The sequence below is a fragment of the Lithobates pipiens genome, unplaced genomic scaffold, assembly GCF_037356315.1.
Source record: "Lithobates pipiens isolate NorthernLeopardFrog02 unplaced genomic scaffold, aLitPip1_a1.2 Scaffold_1, whole genome shotgun sequence".
NCBI classification, from domain to species: domain Eukaryota; kingdom Metazoa; phylum Chordata; class Amphibia; order Anura; family Ranidae; genus Lithobates; species Lithobates pipiens.
The window spans coordinates 241,451,567-241,470,823 of record NW_027507685.1 but is presented as its reverse complement, the minus strand read 5'-3'; the positions used below and the strand labels follow the sequence as shown (position 1 = coordinate 241,470,823).

Here is a 19,257-nt window from a genome sequence, read left to right as displayed (position 1 = left end):
GCTGTATAGAGTGGGAGGGTTCAACCTTGCCCACTTGGCACAGATTCATTTTCTTTCCTTTTAAGGATATGTCTTCGTACTTTATGTTGTGTCATGGTTTCATTTTATTGACTTACATTCCGCATAATCTTTGGATGTGAGAACTGCTTATTTTTTCTTATTTTTCTTTTATGCAACATGTAATTTACTACAAATGACAAATGGGGAAAAAAAAGGACGTCAATTTTGTTTGGGAGCCACGTCGCATGCCCGCTCAATTGTCAGTTAAAGTGACGCAGTGCCGAATCGCAAAAAGTGCTCTGGTTAGAAAGGGGGTAAAATCTTCCGGGGCTGAAGTGGTTAAAGATGTTGTAAATGATATTTGTTTTCTTCTAAATACCAAACATATTATACTTACCTGCTCTGTGTAATGGTTTTGCACAAAGCAGCCACGATCCTCTTCTTCTGGGTTCCCCCGCCGGCGCTCCAGGCCCCACCTCTTCATCCGGGGGCCCTCCGCGGAAAGCCGCTTTCGCTGGGGGCACCTGTGTGGGAGTGCTCCTGAGTCCCGCTGCTGCGTCCATTGACACAGACAGCCAAGACTCGCCCCTGCCTCCCGTGTCACAGCTTTTGATTGACAGCAGAGGGAGCCAATGGCTATCAATCTGTTCAATGAGAGGAGAGACAGCAGCTGGAGCCACTGTGCTTGTGCACATCGCTGGATCGGATCAGATAAGAAAAAAGGGGGGGGGGGTCTGGGGAGAGCTGCAGCACAGAAGGCTTTTCACATTTAATGCATAAAATGCATTAAGGTGAAGAACCGTAAGGCTTTACAACCACTTTAAAGTCAAACTTGGGTTACAACTATGGCTCCCTCCTTAGATTGTGATTTGTAGGGTCACCTGGTGAAAATAAAGGAAAGAAAAGAACAAAAAAAACAAAGACGAATGCAGCCACCGCATCTCCGAAATGGTAAGCTGTAATACATTTTTGCTTTTGGGTTTTGAATTTACTTTAAGGACATCGTGACACTTACCGACTTCTCGTTCTAAGGCCTCTGTAAAAGAAAAAAAGAAAAAACATATCTCAGTTGCGGCAGCGACACGTTTTTCTTAGAGCCAGGTTTCCCTGACATTGCTCGGTGTCTCACACATTGTCAGATTATTAACTGATAACCATTTTAAAGATTTCTTCCAAAACCGATATTTCTCTCTTATGAAGAGTTTTTTGTAAAGACAGAACACTGTCTGGTGCTTACAAATGCTGTAAAAAAAAGTATTTGCCCCCTTCTTTTTTTTTTTTTGTGCATATTTGTCCCACGTAAATGATTCAGATCATCAAACACATTTTAATATTACACAAAGATAACCCGAGTAAATACAAAATGCAGTTTTAACCACTTGCTTACCGGGCACCTAAACCCCCCGTCCTGCCCAGACCAATTTTCAGCTTTCGGCACTGACGCACTTTGAACGACAATTGCGCGGTCATACAACGCTGTACTCAAATTTTTATCATTTTTTTCCCCCACAAATAGAGCTTTCTTTTGGTGGTATTTGATCAGATCTGCGATTTTTTTTTTGTTAAAATTTAAAAAGCCCCAAATAAAAAAAATAAAAATATACAAATACGTTTTATATTTTGTTAATAAATTTTGCAAACAGGTAATTTTTCTCCTTCATTGATGTACGCTGATGAGGCTGCACTGATGGGCACTGATAGGCTGCATTGATGTGCACTAATAGGTGGCACTGATGGGCACTAATAGGCTACACTGGTGGGCACTGGTATGTGGTATTGGTGGGCACTGAGAGGTGGCACTGATGGGTGGCACTGAATGGCATGGGTGGCACTGGACAATGGGTTGCAGTGATGGACACTGATAGGCAGAGCTCCCAACTGTCCCTGATTTCGGGGAACTGTCCCTGATTTGGAGAAATGTCCCTCTGTTCCTCTTTCCTCCTCATTTGTCCCTCATTTTGGTCTGATCGATATCATTGTATATAAAATGCACTTTTTATCTATCAAAAAGTGTTTCCCAGCACTAAACCTTTCATCTTATGTCTAAATTGCTGCATTTTTAAATTCCAAATACCAATATAAAGGAATAGTAGTGGTAAAAAAAAAAAAAACACTTGTGGGCTTAACCAATCTTGGTTATTTGTACAATTCTCCTTTTAAGGGGGCGTGGCCAGGGGTGTGTCCTATGCCTGCATACCTTTGGTAATAGGTGTCCCTCATTCCCATCTCAAAAAATTGGGAGGTTTGTGATAGGCAGCACTGCTAGGTGGCACTGATGAGGCACTGATTGGCATCACTGGTGGACATTGATAGGTGGCACTGATTGTTGGCACTGTAGGGCACTAATTCGTGGCACTGTCAGAAGGCACTGATTGGCACAGATGAGGCGGCTTCGTCTCTTCCTTTTCGGGACCGATGTCTCTTGCACAGAAGCCGGCGATTGGCTTTATTTCCTCCTCACGTTGTCAGCGTGAGGAAAAAAAATAAACGATTAGCGATCTTCAGTTTACATCACATGATCAACTGTCATTGGCTGACAGCTGATCACATGGTAAGGGGCCGGGATTGACCCTTTACTCCGATCTGTGATCACATGAGTCTCATTGACTCTGTGATCACAGCGTGCGCCCTACAGGGGGTGTGCAGGGAGTGTGCAAAGGGGAGGGCCTCCCGGGCAAAGTAGGTCCATGCTGGAGCTGTCATTTGGCCATAGTGCGGATCTGAAGGGGTTAAATGATGATGAAATTATTAAAAAAAATAATAATTCATAGTGTGTTATAAAATTTAGCAAATGGGTAATTTTTCCCCTTGATGTGTGCTGATGAGGCTGCACTGATAGGTGGCACTGATGATGAGGCCATGATTATCAGCACTATTGGGCACTGATTGGTGGCACTGGTGGGCACTGATAGGTAGCACTGGTGGGCACTGATGATGTGGGAGTGGCTCTCCGTGCGCGGGGCTGATGTCCCGTTTACACAAGCCAGTAATCAACTGATTTTTTTTTCTCCTCACACTGTCAATGTGAGGAAAGCAAAAAGCCGATTACCGATCTTCTGTTTACAGCACGTGATCAGCTGTCATTGGGCTATAGAGCGGGCGTGAAGAGGTTAAAGAGACAGTGAAAAAAAAAAAAGAAAGAAATCTAAGCGCCCGTCCCTCTGAGCTCGCACACAGAAGCGAACACATACGTAAATGTAAACGGCGTTCAAACCACACATGTGAGATATCACCGCGATCGTCAGAGCGAGACCAATAATTCTAGTCCTAGAGCTTTTCTATAACTCTAAACTGGTAACCAGCAGAAATTTTTAAAACGTCACCTATGGAGATTTTTAAGTACCGTAGTTTGACGCCATTCCACGAGCGTGCGCAATTTTAAATAGGTATCTATTTACTAACATCATCCTTCACATTATACAAAAAACGAGGGCTAACTTTACTGTTTTGTTTTTTTCTTTTTAATTCATGAAAGTGTATTTCTTCTCCAGAAAAAAAAATTGCATTTGAACGACTGCAAATGCAGTGTGACATAAAATATTGCAAAGATCGTCATTTTATTCTCTAGGGTCTATGCTTAAAAAAAATATATATATATATATATATATATATATATATATATAAATATATATATTATATCCATCTCTCTCTCTCTCTCTCTCTCTCTCTATATATATATATATATATATATTTGTGGGTTCTAAGTAATTTTCTAGAAAAAAAAATACGGATTTTAACTTGTAAGTAACAATTGTCATACAAAGGCTTAGGCATGAAGGGGTTAAACAAGAGCACGTCCTGGAAATATAACATTTTATTTTTGACAGTAAGGATGGTGTTCCACGTTAACCCCTTCCCGTCTAGCCTGGCGTCCCTTTAATAGGGTCTGTACTCCTGGGGGGGTGGGGGGGCGGGGGGAAGGATCGGTGATCATGTGACCACTGTGATTGGCAGCTCTAGGAGACGTTTGCTAAAAATAATGACTGAAGGAAGTATTGCTTACCCGCAGAATACTTTATTTCTTGCAGTTGTCTCTCTGCAATGACAAAAATGAAGTTGGTAAATAGTGCTTATCATCTCATAACTAAAGTCGGGTTTTAATAATAAAAAAAAAAAACATTAATCATTGACTTAAAACACTGGATTCGTATTATTAAAATCTGTTTTCTGACTTTGAAGATGTTTTTTTTTTTTTATGTCTAACTCTTAAAACAGTATTAAACCCAAAAGCAAACATTTATTATATTGCAGCTTAAATTTGAAAGGAAATTCCAATACCTAAAATTTAATAGTTAGTTATTATTAGTTAGTTGTTAGTCATTATTGTGAATTTTTGTATTTTTTGATTTTCGTTCTTTCTAATTTTCGGATTTTCCTTAGTTATTATTTCGGATTTTCGCATTTTTCAAATTTCCGAATTTTCAAATTGTCAAATTTTATCATTTTCGAATTTTCAAATTGTCTAATTTTATCATTTTCGAATTTTCAAATTGTCTAATTTTATCATTTTCGAATTTTCAAATTTCCGAATTCCTAATTTTCGAATTACGATTTTTCAAACTTACAAATTTACGAGTTTCCCAAAAAAAAAAAAAAAAATGAATGAAACGCAAGCGAACAAATTTTTTGGCAGTGCACATGTCTATTCAAGTTTAAAGCTCCTAGTTAAATCTGCATATAAGGACCTCAAATCTGGAACATGCAGGATAGGCCTCGACCCCACAGTGATAGTGCTTTCTTCTCCTATCAGCATGCTTCTTGTTAGCACATGAACCGGTTGGTTCTTTTGGCTGCTTCTCCCTCTCCCACTCTAAACTCTGCTGTACCAGGATTGCAATAAGCTGATACCAGGCCAATGCTTACACTGCTTGCATGCAAAAAATAAAAAATACATTTTTGTAATGTATTAATGATTACAGAGCTGCATTTATTTGTCTTCTACATCTGCCTGGAGATCAGCTTTAAACGCAGCTTCTCTGTGATGCAGCTACCCGATAATTAATGTGCTGCTGGTCTTGAGGGGCGAGTGCAAGCTGCTGACTCACATAATTGAAAAAGTGCCGGGCGATCGGCATCACTGCACTATTGAGAGGTCCTCCGCTGCAGGCAGCGTACCGCTTACAGTCTGTTACCGTAATACAAACGGGACTTCTCTTTACCAGCCGGGAAAAATCCGATAAGAGCGCTCATTTTACATTCCACCCACCTTTAACCGCTTCAGCCCCGGAAGATTTTACCCCCTTCCTGACCAGAGCACTTTTTTACAATTCGGCACTGCGCAGCTTTAGCTGGTAATTTGCGTGATCGTGCGACGCTGTACCCAAACGCAAGTTTGTGTCCTTTTTTTCCCACAAATAGCGCTTTCTTTTGGTGGTATTTGATTGCCTTTGCGGTTTTTATTTTTTGCACTATAAACAAAAAAAGAGCGACAATTATGAAAAAAACACAATGGAGGTTTACGAAAGGCAAATCCACTTTGTACTGCAAGTGCACTTGGAAGTGCAGTCTCTCTAAATCTAAATCTAAATTCGATCACCTCTGCGGTTTTTATTTTTTGCGCTATAAACCAAAAAAGAGCGTACATTTTGAAAAAAAAATAATATTTTTTTAAGTTTTTGCTATAATAAATATCCCCAATTTAAAAAAAAACAAAAACATTTCTTCATCAGTTTAGGCCGTTATATTTTCTTCTAAATATTTTGTTAAAAAAAAAAAAAATCACAATACACGTATATTGATTGGTTTTTAGCAAAAGTTATAGTGTCTACAAAAATAGGGGATAGATTTATGGCTTTTATTTGGTAGTAATGGCAGCGATCAGGACTGTGACGTTGCGGCGGACAGATTGGACACTTTTTTGGGACCATTGTCATTTATGCAGCGATCAGACCTAAAAATAGCCACTGATTACAGTATAAATGTCACTGGCAGGGAAGGGGTTAACACTAGGGGACGATCAAGGGGTTAAATGTGTTCCCTCGGTGTGTTCTAACTGTGGGGGGGGGTGGGAGTGACTAGAGGAGGTGACAAATCGCTGTTCCTAGCTAATAGGAACACACAATCTGTCTCTCCTCTCCTGACAGAACTGGGATTTGTGTGTTTACATACACAGATCCCCATTCTGTCTCTCGTGCCCGTGATCGCGGGTGGCCGGCAGTCTTTGCAACTGTCGGCCATGCGCATCGGGTCCCCCCCATGCATCGGGGGGGGGGCGCGCGCCTGCTCTGGTTCTTAAAGGAGCCGATGTACCTGTACGTCGTTTTGCACAGGGCTGCCAAACTGCCGACGTATATGTACGTGAGCCGGTCGGTAAGTGGTTGAAAAGAAATGTTCCTAAATTTCAGCTGTGATTTAACCACCTCAGTGCCAGAATGTTTTACTCCCCTTCATGACCAGGTAATTTTTTGCTATTCAGCACTGCACTTCTTTAACTGGTAATTGTGCGGTCATGCTACACTATACACAAATAAAATGTATGTCCTTTTTTTTCCCCACAAATAGAGCTTTCTTTTGGTGGTATTTGATCACCTCTGGGTTTTTCATTTTTTCTTTTCTGAGGCTGGGTTCACACTATTGCAGATTGGATGCGGGTTTTCACGCAGCCAATTCACTTGTCAGGGGATTGTGATGGGCTGTCTATGGAGCCGGTTCACGCATCTCCGGAGTGGCTCCGGTGTGAATTGCACAGAGGTCCTGTGCGTCTTCTGGTCTATTTCAGGTCAGAATACAGCCAAAAATTCGGACTGAAATTGGACCTGAAACAGTGAATAAGGAAGGCACGGACTCCTGCTGGGAGCCGCTTCATGCTTCAGTGTGAAGCAGGGGCGGCCTGCCCATTAAGGGCACATGGGTGCCGCCTCCCCTATCCATCACCACCCCTGTGTGCGCATGGATTTCAGTGGGGGGTGGGTGGTTTTTTGAAGCACTGATTAGAGCCAGAGGCCAAATGAGTTGTCAAAGCTTTGTGGTGGCAATGCGCCAATGATTGAGAACGTCAACTAGTTTCATCTAAGAAGACATCCTAGATGATGTCTTCTTAGATGAAACGCGTTGGATCGAGCCTACTGTTTCCATTGTGTTATTATTCCAGTTATACAAGCGCTTGTTGTTTCTACTCAAATGTGAGTGTTTTCTATTCATTTTTTAAATACATTTCCCAGATTTACACTATGTGGAATTTTTATTTCATTTATGGCTAATATCTGTGAACCCATGCAACGGATTCTACCGGAAAAGTGTGACTACCAAACTTCCGGTGCTAAAACATCTCCAAACATTGACGTTCTCAATCATTGGCGCGTTGTCACCACAAATAACGACTCATTTGACATATGCCTTGTTGAGTCCATATGTTCCGGTAAGCCTCAGTTTTATCAGTGGTGGTTTCTTCCATTACTTTACAACACAGCCGGTTAGCCATGATCTGCAAAGAGTGTATCTGCCTACTGCAACTACACTGCCGTTCCGACCAGAGAATTTCACAGGTCATAAGGGCAACATATAAGCCATACACACCCTGTGAAGGCTGACAGACTGTGTGTAAAGGAATGTGACTTAAGCCCTGTGTAGTGTGGGGGGGTGGGAGGAGCTGTGCCAAGTGACCTGCCAGGGGTCCCTGTCCTCTGATTCTCCAGCAGTAATCCCTGTCCTCTGATTCTCCAGCAGTAATCCCTGTCCTCTGATTCTCCAGCGGTGATCCCTGTCCTCTGATTCTCCAGCGGTGATCCCTGTCCTCTGATTCTCCAGCGGTGATCCCTGTCCTCTGATTCTCCAGCGGTGATCCCTGTCCTCTGATTCTCCAGCGGTAATCCCTGTCCTCTGATTCTCCAGCGGTAATCCCTGTCCTCTGATTCTCCAGCGGTAATCCCTGTCCTCTGATTCTCCAGCGGTGATCCCTGTCCTCTGATTCTCCAGCGGTAATCCCTGTCCTCTGATTCTCCAGCGGTGATCCCTGTCCTCTGATTCTCCAGCGGTGATCCCTGTCCTTTGATGTAAAGAGGAACTCTGGGGACTCAAAAAACGTTGAGTATCTTGGCTTGCGGTGGATGTATCTGCACACACATTGGAAGTAGTGGGGGGGAGGGCCCAGGTCAACTTTTGCATTGGGGTCCACAAGCTTCAAGCTACGCCTCTGGTTATCTGAGTTTGGACATTTCAATCAAGTTGCGACCTGATTGAGGGAGGTACCCTGCCTACCCCATTCCCAAAATTCTACTTTAATTCCAAACCTGACCTTACCTTTCTCCTTTTGTTTTGAGTAGAAGAACCAAGACAAGAAAGCTGAGCCAGCAAGGCCGAAGATCAAGAAGATCCAGAAGGCAATCGCCCACGGGGAGGCTCGAGGAAAGATGTCATCTGTCCAACATAAGATGGGAAGACCAAAGAGGAAAATGTCAGAGAAATAATATTGATTGGTGGAGATCAGAAATTTTGAGCTGAATTGGAAAGTTGGCACAGACTACCTGCTCACGACTTCATCTATGGTGCACCAGTCTACCAATCCAACTTTTGTTGGTAATCTGGGAACCCTGGCTTGTGATGCAATTGAGTTAATAGTCACTGCAGGCTACCTGCTGTCTCTTATATACAGAGAGCCATAAGTAACAGAATGTTGGTGCATTCCAGGTTTCTTCCAACCACCAATCAAATGTAAACCTTCTTTAAAGAGGAAGTAAACCCTGATGAGTTTACTTCCTCTTTCATTCACTGCAAAGGTAAAGCATAATGGACTACTATGCATCGCATAGTAGCCCATTATGTGTCACTTACCTGACACAGGAGCCAGCGAAGTCACCGCTGTCCCCTGTAGTCCGGCGCATCCATCTTCTCGGTGGATCTCGCTGCTCCGCCGCTGTCATTCGGCGAAGCCGCGATGACGTCACTCCCGCGCATGCGCACGGGAGCCGCCACGCGCGGCATATCGCCGTTGACGGTGCCGTGCTCAGTGCACCTGCGCGCAACTGCCTATGGCACATGCGCCGGAGACAGTGGTGCCTGTCTTTCGGCAAATATCTCCTAAACCGTGTAGGTTTAGGAGATATTTCTTGGACCTACAGGTAAGCCTTATTCTAGGCTTACCTGTAGGTCAAAGTGTGTTGTAAGGGTTTACATCCACTTTAAACACAGCTAGTAATACAAGATGCAAACTTGTAGCGGAACGGTTCGGGTCGGTACATTTTGAAAGTGTAAGCCCTTGTACACACGGTCAGACATTCCGACGGAAAATGCCCGATCGGACCATGTTGTCGGATAATCCAATGTGTGGGCTTCATCTGACTTTTTTCGTCAGAATGTTCGACCAGCAAAGTTTGAGAGCTGGATATAAAAATTTTCCAACAACATGATCCGATCGGACTTTGTCGGATCGTTTGTAGAGAATTCCGATCGGACAAAGTGCCACGAATGCTCAGATCAAATTACGAGACCAAAGCTATTGGCTACTAGCCTGAACGTAGTCCCGTCGTAACTAAATAACGCCATCACGTTACGAACGATCGGATTTTCCGACAGCTTTGTCCAACCGTGTGTATGCAACACCAGTTTCGGACAAAATCCGTCTGAAAAAATCCGATGGATTTTGTTGTCGGAATGTCTGACCGTGTGTACAAGGGCTTAGCCCTTGTACACACGGTTGGAGATTTCGACGGAATGTGTCCTATCGGACCGTTTTGTCGGATATTCCGACTGTGTGTGGTCTGCATCTGACTGTTTCCGTCGGAATATCCGACGGACAGTGGCGGAACTACCGCCATAGCAACACATGCGGGCGCTATGGGGCCCGCAGTCAAGTGGGGCCCGGTGAGGACAGGCGCCACGGCTCCGCGGGAGATAGCCGGCGGCTCCGCGGGTAGTCCGCGGCTCCGCGGGTGGTCCGCGGGCGGCTCCGCGGGTGGTCCGCGGGTGGTCCGCGGGCGGCTCCGCGGGTGGTCCGCGGCTCCGCGGGTGGTCCGCGGGCGGCTCTGCGGGTAGTCCGCGGGTAGTCCGCGGGCGGCGCCGCGGCTCCGCAGCTCCGCGGGTGGTCCACAGGCGGCTCAGTGAGTGAGAGCGGGCGGTCAGAGGATCCGTGGGAGGCGGATGAGAGTGGCCAGTTCGCTGGTGAGAGAGTGGGCTGGCCAATCAGGGAGCTGACAGGCGGGGAGCATAGAGATGACATCATCTCTGGCCGCCCTGCATCCCTGCAGTGCAGTTCCCCCCTCACTGGGCAGGCAGCCAGGAAGCAGAGAGCTGACATTATCTCTCTGCTGTCTGACTGATAATCTGCTGCCTGACTCAGTGACACAGCAGGAAAGTGGCAGAGCAAGTGACAATCCATAATGTGTGGCAGGCGACGTGGCAAGTGACAATCCGTAACGTGTGGCAGGTGACGTGGCAAGTGAAAATCCATGACGTGGCAAATGACAATCCATAATGTGTGGCAGGCGACGTGGCAAGTGACAACCCGGGACGTGGCAAGTGACAATCCATAACGTGTGGCAGGTGACATGGCAAGTGACAACCTGGATGTGGCAAGTGACAATCCATAACATGTGGCAGGTGACGTGGCAAGTGAAAATCCGTGACGTGACAAGTGTCAATCCGTAATGTGCGGCAGGTGACGTGGCAAGTGACAACCCGGGACGTGCAAGTGACAATCCATAATGTATGGCAAGTGACAATCTAGGATGTGGCAAGTGACAATCTGTAATGACGTGGCAAGTGACAATCCGTAACGTGTGGCAGGTGACGTGGCAAGTGAAAATCCATGACGTGGCAAATGACAATCCATAATGTGTGGCAGGCGACGTGGCAAGTGACAACCCGGGACGTGGCAAGTGACAATCCATAACGTGTGGCAGGTGACATGGCAAGTGACAACCTGGATGTGGCAAGTGACAATCCATAACATGTGGCAGGTGACGTGGCAAGTGAAAATCCGTGACGTGACAAGTGTCAATTTGTAATGTGCGGCAGGTGACGTGGCAAGTGACAACCCGGGACGTGCAAGTGACAATCCATAATGTATGGCAAGTGACAATCTAGGATGTGGCAAGTGACAATCTGTAATGACGTGGCAAGTGACAATCCATAATGTGTGGCAGGTGACGTGGCAAGTGACAACCTGGATGTGGCAAGTGACAATCCGTAACATGTGGCAGGGGACGTAGCAAGTGAAAATCCGTGACGTGGCAAGTGACATTCCGTAATGTGTGGCAGGTGATGTAGCAAGTGACAATCCGTAATGTGTGGCAGGTGACGTGGCAAGTGACAACCCAGGACGTGGCAAGTGACAATCTAGGACGTGGCAAGTGACAATCTGTAATGTGTGGCAGGTAACGTGGCAAGTGACAATCCGGGATGTGGCAAGTGGACAATCCACAACATGTGGCAGGTGACATTCTGCAACGTGTGACAAGTGACAATCTGCATCTGGTGGCAGGCGATGTGGCAAGTGGACAATCCGCAACATGTAGCAGGTGATGTGACAAGTGACAATCCTTAATGTGTGGCAAGTGACAATCCAGGACGTGGCAAGTGACAATCCATAATGTGTGGCAAGTGATGTGGCAAGTGACAATCCAGGACGTGGCAAGTGACAATCCATAATGTGTGGCAAGTGACGTGGCAAGTGACAATCCAGGACGTGGCAAGTGACAATCCATAATGTGTGGCAAGTGATGTGGCAAGTGACAATCCAGGACGTGGCAAGTGACAATCCATAATGTTTAGCAAGTGACGTGGCAAGTGACAATCCAGGACGTGGCAAGTGACAATCCATAATGTGTGGCATAATGTGTGACTTATCTATCTTGGCAAGTGACAATCTGGGATGTGGCAAGTGGACAATCTGCAACATGTGGTAGGTGACATTCCGCAACCTGTGACAAGTTACAATCTGCATCTGGTGGCAGGCGATGATGGCAAGTGACACGCTCAGGGATCCCACTGATTTTGCATTATGGTGAGTTGAACTATTTCATTTTATATAACAGAACAGAAATTGGTTAGAAGGCCAGGAGGTCAGCAATGTGTTCCCTTCAGGGGCTGCATAGAGTATACTGCATACTTTGTTGTTCAAAATTAATATAAGCTGTTGCCTGGGTACTGTGCCACATGGGTGTGGTAGTCTGTTGTTCAATGGCATTAGTTCATTTTTTTTTTTTTTTGATGGGGGGGGGGGCCCATACAACATTTTGCTATGGGGCCCTGTGATTTCTAGTTACGCCCCTGCCGACGGACCAAGTTTTCCAACTTGCCGGTAAAATTTTCCGACAAAATGCTCCGATCGGACATACTCCGATCATGTGTAGCCTACTCCAACGGACAAAGTGCCACGCATGCTCAGATAAAATTCCTAGACCAAAGCTATTGGCTACTAGCCTGAACGTAGGCCGGTCGTAACGAAATAACGTCATCACGTTATGTACAATCGGATTTTCCGACAACTTAGTCCGACCGTGTGTATGCAACATCACTTCCAGATCTCTTCCGAAATTAATCTGTCGGAATTACCTCGACGGATTTGGTTGTCGGAATCTCCGACCGTGTGTACAAGGGCTTAGAATGGTCCGGTCTATTCAGGTGAGCGTTTCCTCTGCAAGTCAGACCACCAGGGGCCATACGGGGTTTAGAAAAAAATGCCTTTGACGTGAGCATTGATGTTTTTTTTTTTTCTGTCCGCCAATCAGTGGGATGTATTGTGTGATGCCAGTAGCTCTGCCCTAACAGTACCGTACCATTTTCTATGGCCCCACACCTGAAGCAGAATAGTGCAGTTTTGTTTGGTTGTATGGGTAGCTTTCATAATGGAAACACTCAGAATAGCGTACCGTACCGAACCAAACCGAACCGATCTTCTCAGTGGGTTTGGTCCAAACCCAAGTTCAGTTGAACCTAAAAGTTATCTGTCATTGCTGGGCCAATGAGCAGTGGGTGGGAGAATTCCAGCCCTGATGTCCAGCTGATGTACACAAAGGGGCAGAGATGCTCATGGCATCATTGATGTAAAATGGCCATATGGCCATGGTAGGTCAATTTAATTAACAGCTAACTTCCAGGTTCACTAGAAACACAAAACCGAGTGCAAAATAATTTTGGTTTTGTTTAAAGATTGCGATCTAAGGTGCTGAATCTGGCAATGAACCTAGAACACCAACCTGAAACTGACACATAAACGCCAGTCTCTGTCTTTGTCACAGGATGTTGTAGTCCACAGTAGACATGCCCGCCTGAGGCATCTTGAAGTTGAATGTTGCTATGGACATGGAAAAATCCACTGGAGTATTTCTTTATGCTCTGGTTCACTGGTAATGGTTCCCCATTTCCTTTCACCCAGAACATGGTTGGCTCTGGAAACCACTTCTCCGAAGAACACGAGAGAACAACAGACCTGCCCTGCAGAGCAACTGCTATGAGAGGCGGAGTCCCCAAACCTACAGGAAACAAGATGGCATCAGACTGACCAATGGAGAACATGAGTGACGTTATCATTCTTACAAAGAAATTTAATTCTACAGATTATTTTTTTTGGACCCAGAATTATTAATAGCGCCTTCTTCTTTGAATATTTCACGCATTACCTAAACGGAGCAGATTCCGGTATGAGACTTTCTTTTTCCATGATGTATAACCTAAGATGTCATTAAATCTAATAGACATAAGTCTGATTCCATTGTCTGCCACACTTCTCGCCTCAGAGACATTTTCAATATCTTCCTTTGTTGCAAGCCTGATATTTCATGCCATCTCTTCACTGCCTTAAGCAACTGTCATGGCTGCCTTTCTCTAGATACATCTGATAACACACATCCCTCATTTTATGATATGGCCAAAGGGCCAGCTATTATTTATGTCATTAAAGTTTCTTCGTTATCTCGTTTCTCTCTCTTTCCTTCCCTCTTTCTTTCATTTTTTTCCTTCTTTTCTTCCTTTCCCATTCCTTCCTTCCTCTATCATTCGTCCCATAAAATGCCCTCCTTCCTTCCTTCCTTTCTCCCTCTTTAATTCTTCCCATTGCTAAAAAAGCAAACAGAATATTTGCATGCATTAAAATGGGGATCAACTCCAGAGATAAAACGATAATTCTCCCGCTCTACAAGACTCTGGTCCGGCCGCACCTGGAGTATGCTGTCCAGTTCTGGGCACCAGTCCTCAGGAAGGATGTACTGGAAATGGAGCGAGTACAAAGAAGGGCAACAAAGCTAATAAAGGGTATGGAGGATATTAGTTATGAGGAAAGGTTGTGCGCACTGAACTTATCCTCTCTGGAGAAGAGACGCTTGAGAGGGGATATGTTTTTAATATACAAATACCGGACTGGTGACCCCACAATAGGGATAAAACTTTTTTGCGGAAGGGAGTTTAACAAGACACGTGGCCACTCATTAAAATTAGAAGAAAAGAGGTTTAACCTTAAACTACGTAAAGGGTTCTTTACTGTGACGCCGCGTACACACAATCGGAATTTCCGGCCAGAAAAAGACCGATGAGAGATTTTCATCGGAAAATGCGACCGTGTGTATGCTCCATCGGAATTTAGCTGTCCGAATTTCTGCCAGCCAAAAATTGATAGCATGTTCTCAATTTTCCCGACGGAAAAACGTTCTATCGGTAATTCCGATCGTGTGTATGCAATTCCAACACATCAAAAAATCACACATGTTCAGATTCGACTACGAGACAGAAGCTATTGCCTACTGGCTATTGAACTTCCTTTTTCTAGTCCCGTCGTACGTGTTGTACGTCACCGCATTATAAACGATCAGAATTTGATGTGACCGTGTGTAGGCAAGACAGCTTGAGTCGAATTCCGTCGGAATTACGTCAGGAAAACCATCAGAGCTTTTTCCGACGAGAATTCCGATCGTGTGTACGCAGCATGAGAGCGGCAAGGATGTGGAATTCCCTTCCACAGGCGGTGGTCTCAACAGGGGGCATCGATAGTTTCAATAAACTATTAAATAAGCACCTGAACGACCGCAACATACAGGGATATACAATGTAATACTGACATATAATCACACATATAGGTTGGATTTGATGGACTTGTGTTCTTTTTTTGACCTCACCTATTATGTAACTATGCCATCCTTTCTTCCTCCTTTGCTGCCTTACTTTGCACCTTCCTTCCTCAGTTCCTTCCTTCCTCTTCCGTTCTTCCCATCCCATTTTTTTATTTCTCCTTGCTCCCCTTCTTCCATCCTTCTTGACTTACTTTTTCTTACCTTTCTTGCTTCCTCCATAATTTTTCCTTCCTTCCTCTTTTGTTCTTCCCATACCATACCATTCCTTCCTTCCTTCATTCCCTTACTTATTTCACAGCCTTTTTCCTCCCTTTTTCTTTCATTTTTTTCTTCCTGCCATTCCATTCCTTCCTATCTTCCATCCATCCATCTTTTCTTCCTTCCTTCTTCTCTTCTAACCTTTTTATTTTCTATAAAACATAACATAGCATAACATATTGTTTGGGGGGGGGGGGGCTTCAGGGGGGACTCAAGGGCGATGATTTGGGTGAGGGGGCTGATCCAGGAGTTGAGTTTTAAAGGGCAATTGTACCTTTACCACAAGTTGTCCTTTAAGACATGGTCCCACCTCCCTTTGTGCTGCCCACCTGGTCTAAGCCCTTGTACAGACAGTCGGAGATTCCGATGGAATGTTTCCTATCGGACCGTTTTGTCAGATATTCCGACTGTGTGTGGTCTGCATCGGACTGTTTCCGTCGGAATATCCGACGGACCAAGTTTTCCATCTTGCCGGTAAAATTTTCCGACAAAATGCTCCGATCGGACATACTCCGATCATGTATAGCCTACTCCGACGGACAAAGTGCCACGCATGCTCATATCAAATTCCTAGACCAAAGCTATTGGCAACTAGCCTGAACGTAGTCCCGTCATAACTAAATAACGTCATCACGTTATGTACAATCGGATGTTCCGACAACTGAGTCCGACCGTGTGTATGCAACATCACTTCCGGACCTCTTCCGGAATTAATCCGTCGGAATTACTCCGATGGATTTGGTTGTCGGAATCTCCGACCGTGTGTACAAGGGCTTACACTTGCCTCTGTCCCCGTTTCATCAGTCTTTGCTGTGTGGCCTTGCCCAGTCTTTCTTTAGTAAACATCCTTGCTGGGTACTTTGCATCCTGCACATCCAAGCCATGGCCCTATTCATTCCTATGGGGAACCATACTCATAGCGCCTCCTGCAATCCTGCAGAGCATGGCTCTCCCCATAGGAGGGAACAAGACCATGTGCTCATGGGCAGGATGACTTTTTTTTTAAACAAAGTTGCACAACTTTAAGCAGATCAAGAATGAAGGTATTTCTTCAGGCATGCTTTAAAGGACAACTTATACCAGAGGAAAAGTTATCCTTTAACCGGTTCCCGACCAGCGCACGACGATGTACGTCGACAGAATGGCACGGGCAGGCATATTGGCGTACAGGTACGTCCAATCTTCAATGCCGCCCTACCATCGGGAGTGCGCCACCGGCGGTGCGCTCTTGCGCTGGTTGGGACCCCCGTGAGTCCGGTCGCGGGACCCGCGGACTCGATCGCCGTGGGCATACCCGCGATCGTCTCACGGAGCGGCCGAATGAAGAAATGCCGTGTAAACAGCATTTCTCCATTCTGCCTAGCAACTAGTGACGCTGATCTCTGCTCCATGTGATTGGAGCAGAGATCAGTGTTCACTAAATGAAAGCCCAACCCCCCCACAGTTAGTAATACACCCCTAGGAACACTTAACCCCTACACTGCCACCCACTGGTTAACCCCTTCACTGCCAGTGTCATTTACACAGGAATCACTGCATTTATATAGCAGTGATTACTGTATAAATGAGAATGGTCCCAAAAATGTGTCAAAAATGTCCGTTGGGTCCCCCACAATGTCGCAGTCACAATAAAAATTGCTGATCGCTGCCATTACTAAAAAAAAATAATAAAAAATTATTAATAAAAATGCTATAAAACTATCCCTATTTTGTAAAAGCTATAACTTTTGCGCAAAGCAATCAATAATCGCCTCACAGGTGTGGCATATCAAGATGCTGATTAGACAGCGTGATTATTGCACAGGTGTGCCTTATGGCCCGTACACACGATCGAAATATCGTACGACGGATCGTACGGCCTTTTCCGCTTAACCACTTCCCGACCAGCGCACGACGATGTACGTCGACAGAATGGCACGGGCAGGCATATTGGCGTACAGGTACGTCCAATCTTCAATGCCGCCCTGCCATCGGGAGCGCGCCGCCGGCGGTGCGCTCTTGCGCTGGTCGGGACCCCCGTGAGTCCGGTCGCGGGACCCACGGACTCGATCGCCGCGGGCATACCCGCGATCGTCTCACGGAGCGGCCGAATGAAGAAATGCCGTGTAAACAGCATTTCTCCATTCTGCCTAGCAACTAGTGACGCTGATCTCTGCTCCATGTGATTGGAGCAGAGATCAGTGTTCACTAAATGAAAGCCCAACCCCCCCACAGTTAGTAATACACCCCTAGGAACACTTAACCCCTACACTGCCACCCACTGGTTAACCCCTTCACTGCCAGTGTCATTTACACAGGAATCACTGCATTTATATAGCAGTGATTACTGTATAAATGAGAATGGTCCCAAAAATGTGTCAAAAATGTCCGTTGGGTCCCCCACAATGTCGCAGTCACAATAAAAATTGCTGATCGCTGCCATTACTAATAAAAAAAAAATAATAAAAAATTATTAATAAAAATGCTATAAAACTATCCCTATTTTGTAAACGCTATAACTTTTGCGCAAAGCAATCAATACTCGCTTATTGCGATTTTTTTTACCAAAAATATGTAGAAGAATACGTATCGGCCTAAACTGAGGGAAAAAAAATTTTTTTATATATTTTTGGGGGATATTTATTATAACAAAAAGTAAAAAATAATGCGTTTTTTTAAAAATTGTCGCTCTATTTTTGTTTATATCGCAAAAAATAAAAACCGCAGGGGTGATCAAATACCACCAAAAGAAAGCTCTATTTGTGGGAAAAAAAGGACGTCAATTTTGTTTGGGAGCCATGTCGCACGACCGCGCAATTGTCAGTTAAAGCGACGCAGTGCCGAATCGCAAAAAGTGGTCTGGTCTTTGACCAGCAAAATGGTCCGGTCTGTAAGTGGTTAAATGATAATGTACAGTATATATATAAAAATGTTAGTTGTAACATTCAAGCTTGCAGAATCCTATTCAGATTTGAAAAATTCAAGGCAAAACAATATTTTTAGCCAGAACTTTTTTTCTCAGGAATTAGGTGCAGGAACTCAACCACAACCCTCCACCCCACCCCACACCCCCACAAACACACACCCTACAAACCACATCAAATAGTGGTGTGGTCAAATTTCACTAACAGTGGAAGGGTCTTAGAGGGGCATTAAATACCAAGAGTGCATTACGTACAGAGTGCAGAGTTCTGGCGGTGGAGTTACAGAGTGCAGAGTTCAGGGGTGCGCTACATGCAGAGCTCAGGGGTGCGCTACGTACATAGTGCAGAGTTCAGGGGCTTGCTGTCCTTAGAGTACAGAGTTCAGCCTTCCACATCTCACTTTCACCCCTCTTCAGCTCTGAACTCTGCAACCCCCCCCTCCACTGTCCCCATCTTCTCCCTCCCTACTTAAAAGCTCCACCATCTTTCACATCTCTTGCTTGGTGTAAGGGGTTCAGCCTCTATTTGCAGGGAGATCCTCCAGTGGGGGTGTCAGGATCTGCACTGCACCCGGGGCCTTCTTTAATATTGACTGGACCCAGGGCAAACATTTTCTTGGACCCCCTCTTCCATGCAATTTCGCTCTCCTAATGCTTTGAGACACACAATAAATAGCAGCTAGACTCAAAATCAGCTTACTGATTCAGATCAGGCTGCGATTGTGATTGGTTGCCAGAGGTTACAGTATATCATTACCGCTCACTGACTGGCTGATAGAGGTTACAGCACATATTACAGCTCACTGAGATTTTCTAAAGGTTACAGCACATGATTTATGCTTCTTGATTGGTTGCTACAGATTACTGTACATCAATGCTGCTCACTGATTGAATGCTAGAGGTTACTGAACATCTATACCACTCACTAATTGGTTGTTAGAGGTTACTGCACATTATTACTGCTCACTAATGGGTTGCAAGAGGTTAGTGGACAGCATTACTGCTCACTGAATGGTTGCTAAAGGTTACAGCACATCATCTCCTCACTGCCTGCCTGCGTATTCACATGCAGCAAAATTCCAGGTGCTGTGGTGCTAT

General features: G+C 45.0%; 1 protein-coding gene across 3 annotated transcripts in view; it reads right to left on the bottom strand.

Moving 5' to 3' along the window:
- LOC143986258 (butyrophilin subfamily 1 member A1-like) overlaps positions 1–19,257 on the bottom strand; it is a 45,321-nt gene that overhangs the window by 10,002 nt on the left and 16,062 nt on the right. For 2 of the 3 annotated variants that reach the window (XM_077484777.1, XM_077484778.1), the window contains exons 3-6: positions 13,134–13,409; positions 8,239–8,355; positions 4,004–4,036; positions 1,016–1,036 (exon numbers count right to left, since the gene is read on the bottom strand). In XM_077484777.1, coding sequence (XP_077340903.1) covers positions 1,016–1,036; positions 4,004–4,036; positions 8,239–8,355; positions 13,134–13,409 — 447 coding nt within the window. The remainder of the gene's footprint in view (positions 1–1,015; positions 1,037–4,003; positions 4,037–8,238; positions 8,356–13,133; positions 13,410–19,257) is intronic. The other variant, XM_077484779.1, reaches the window with a different exon arrangement.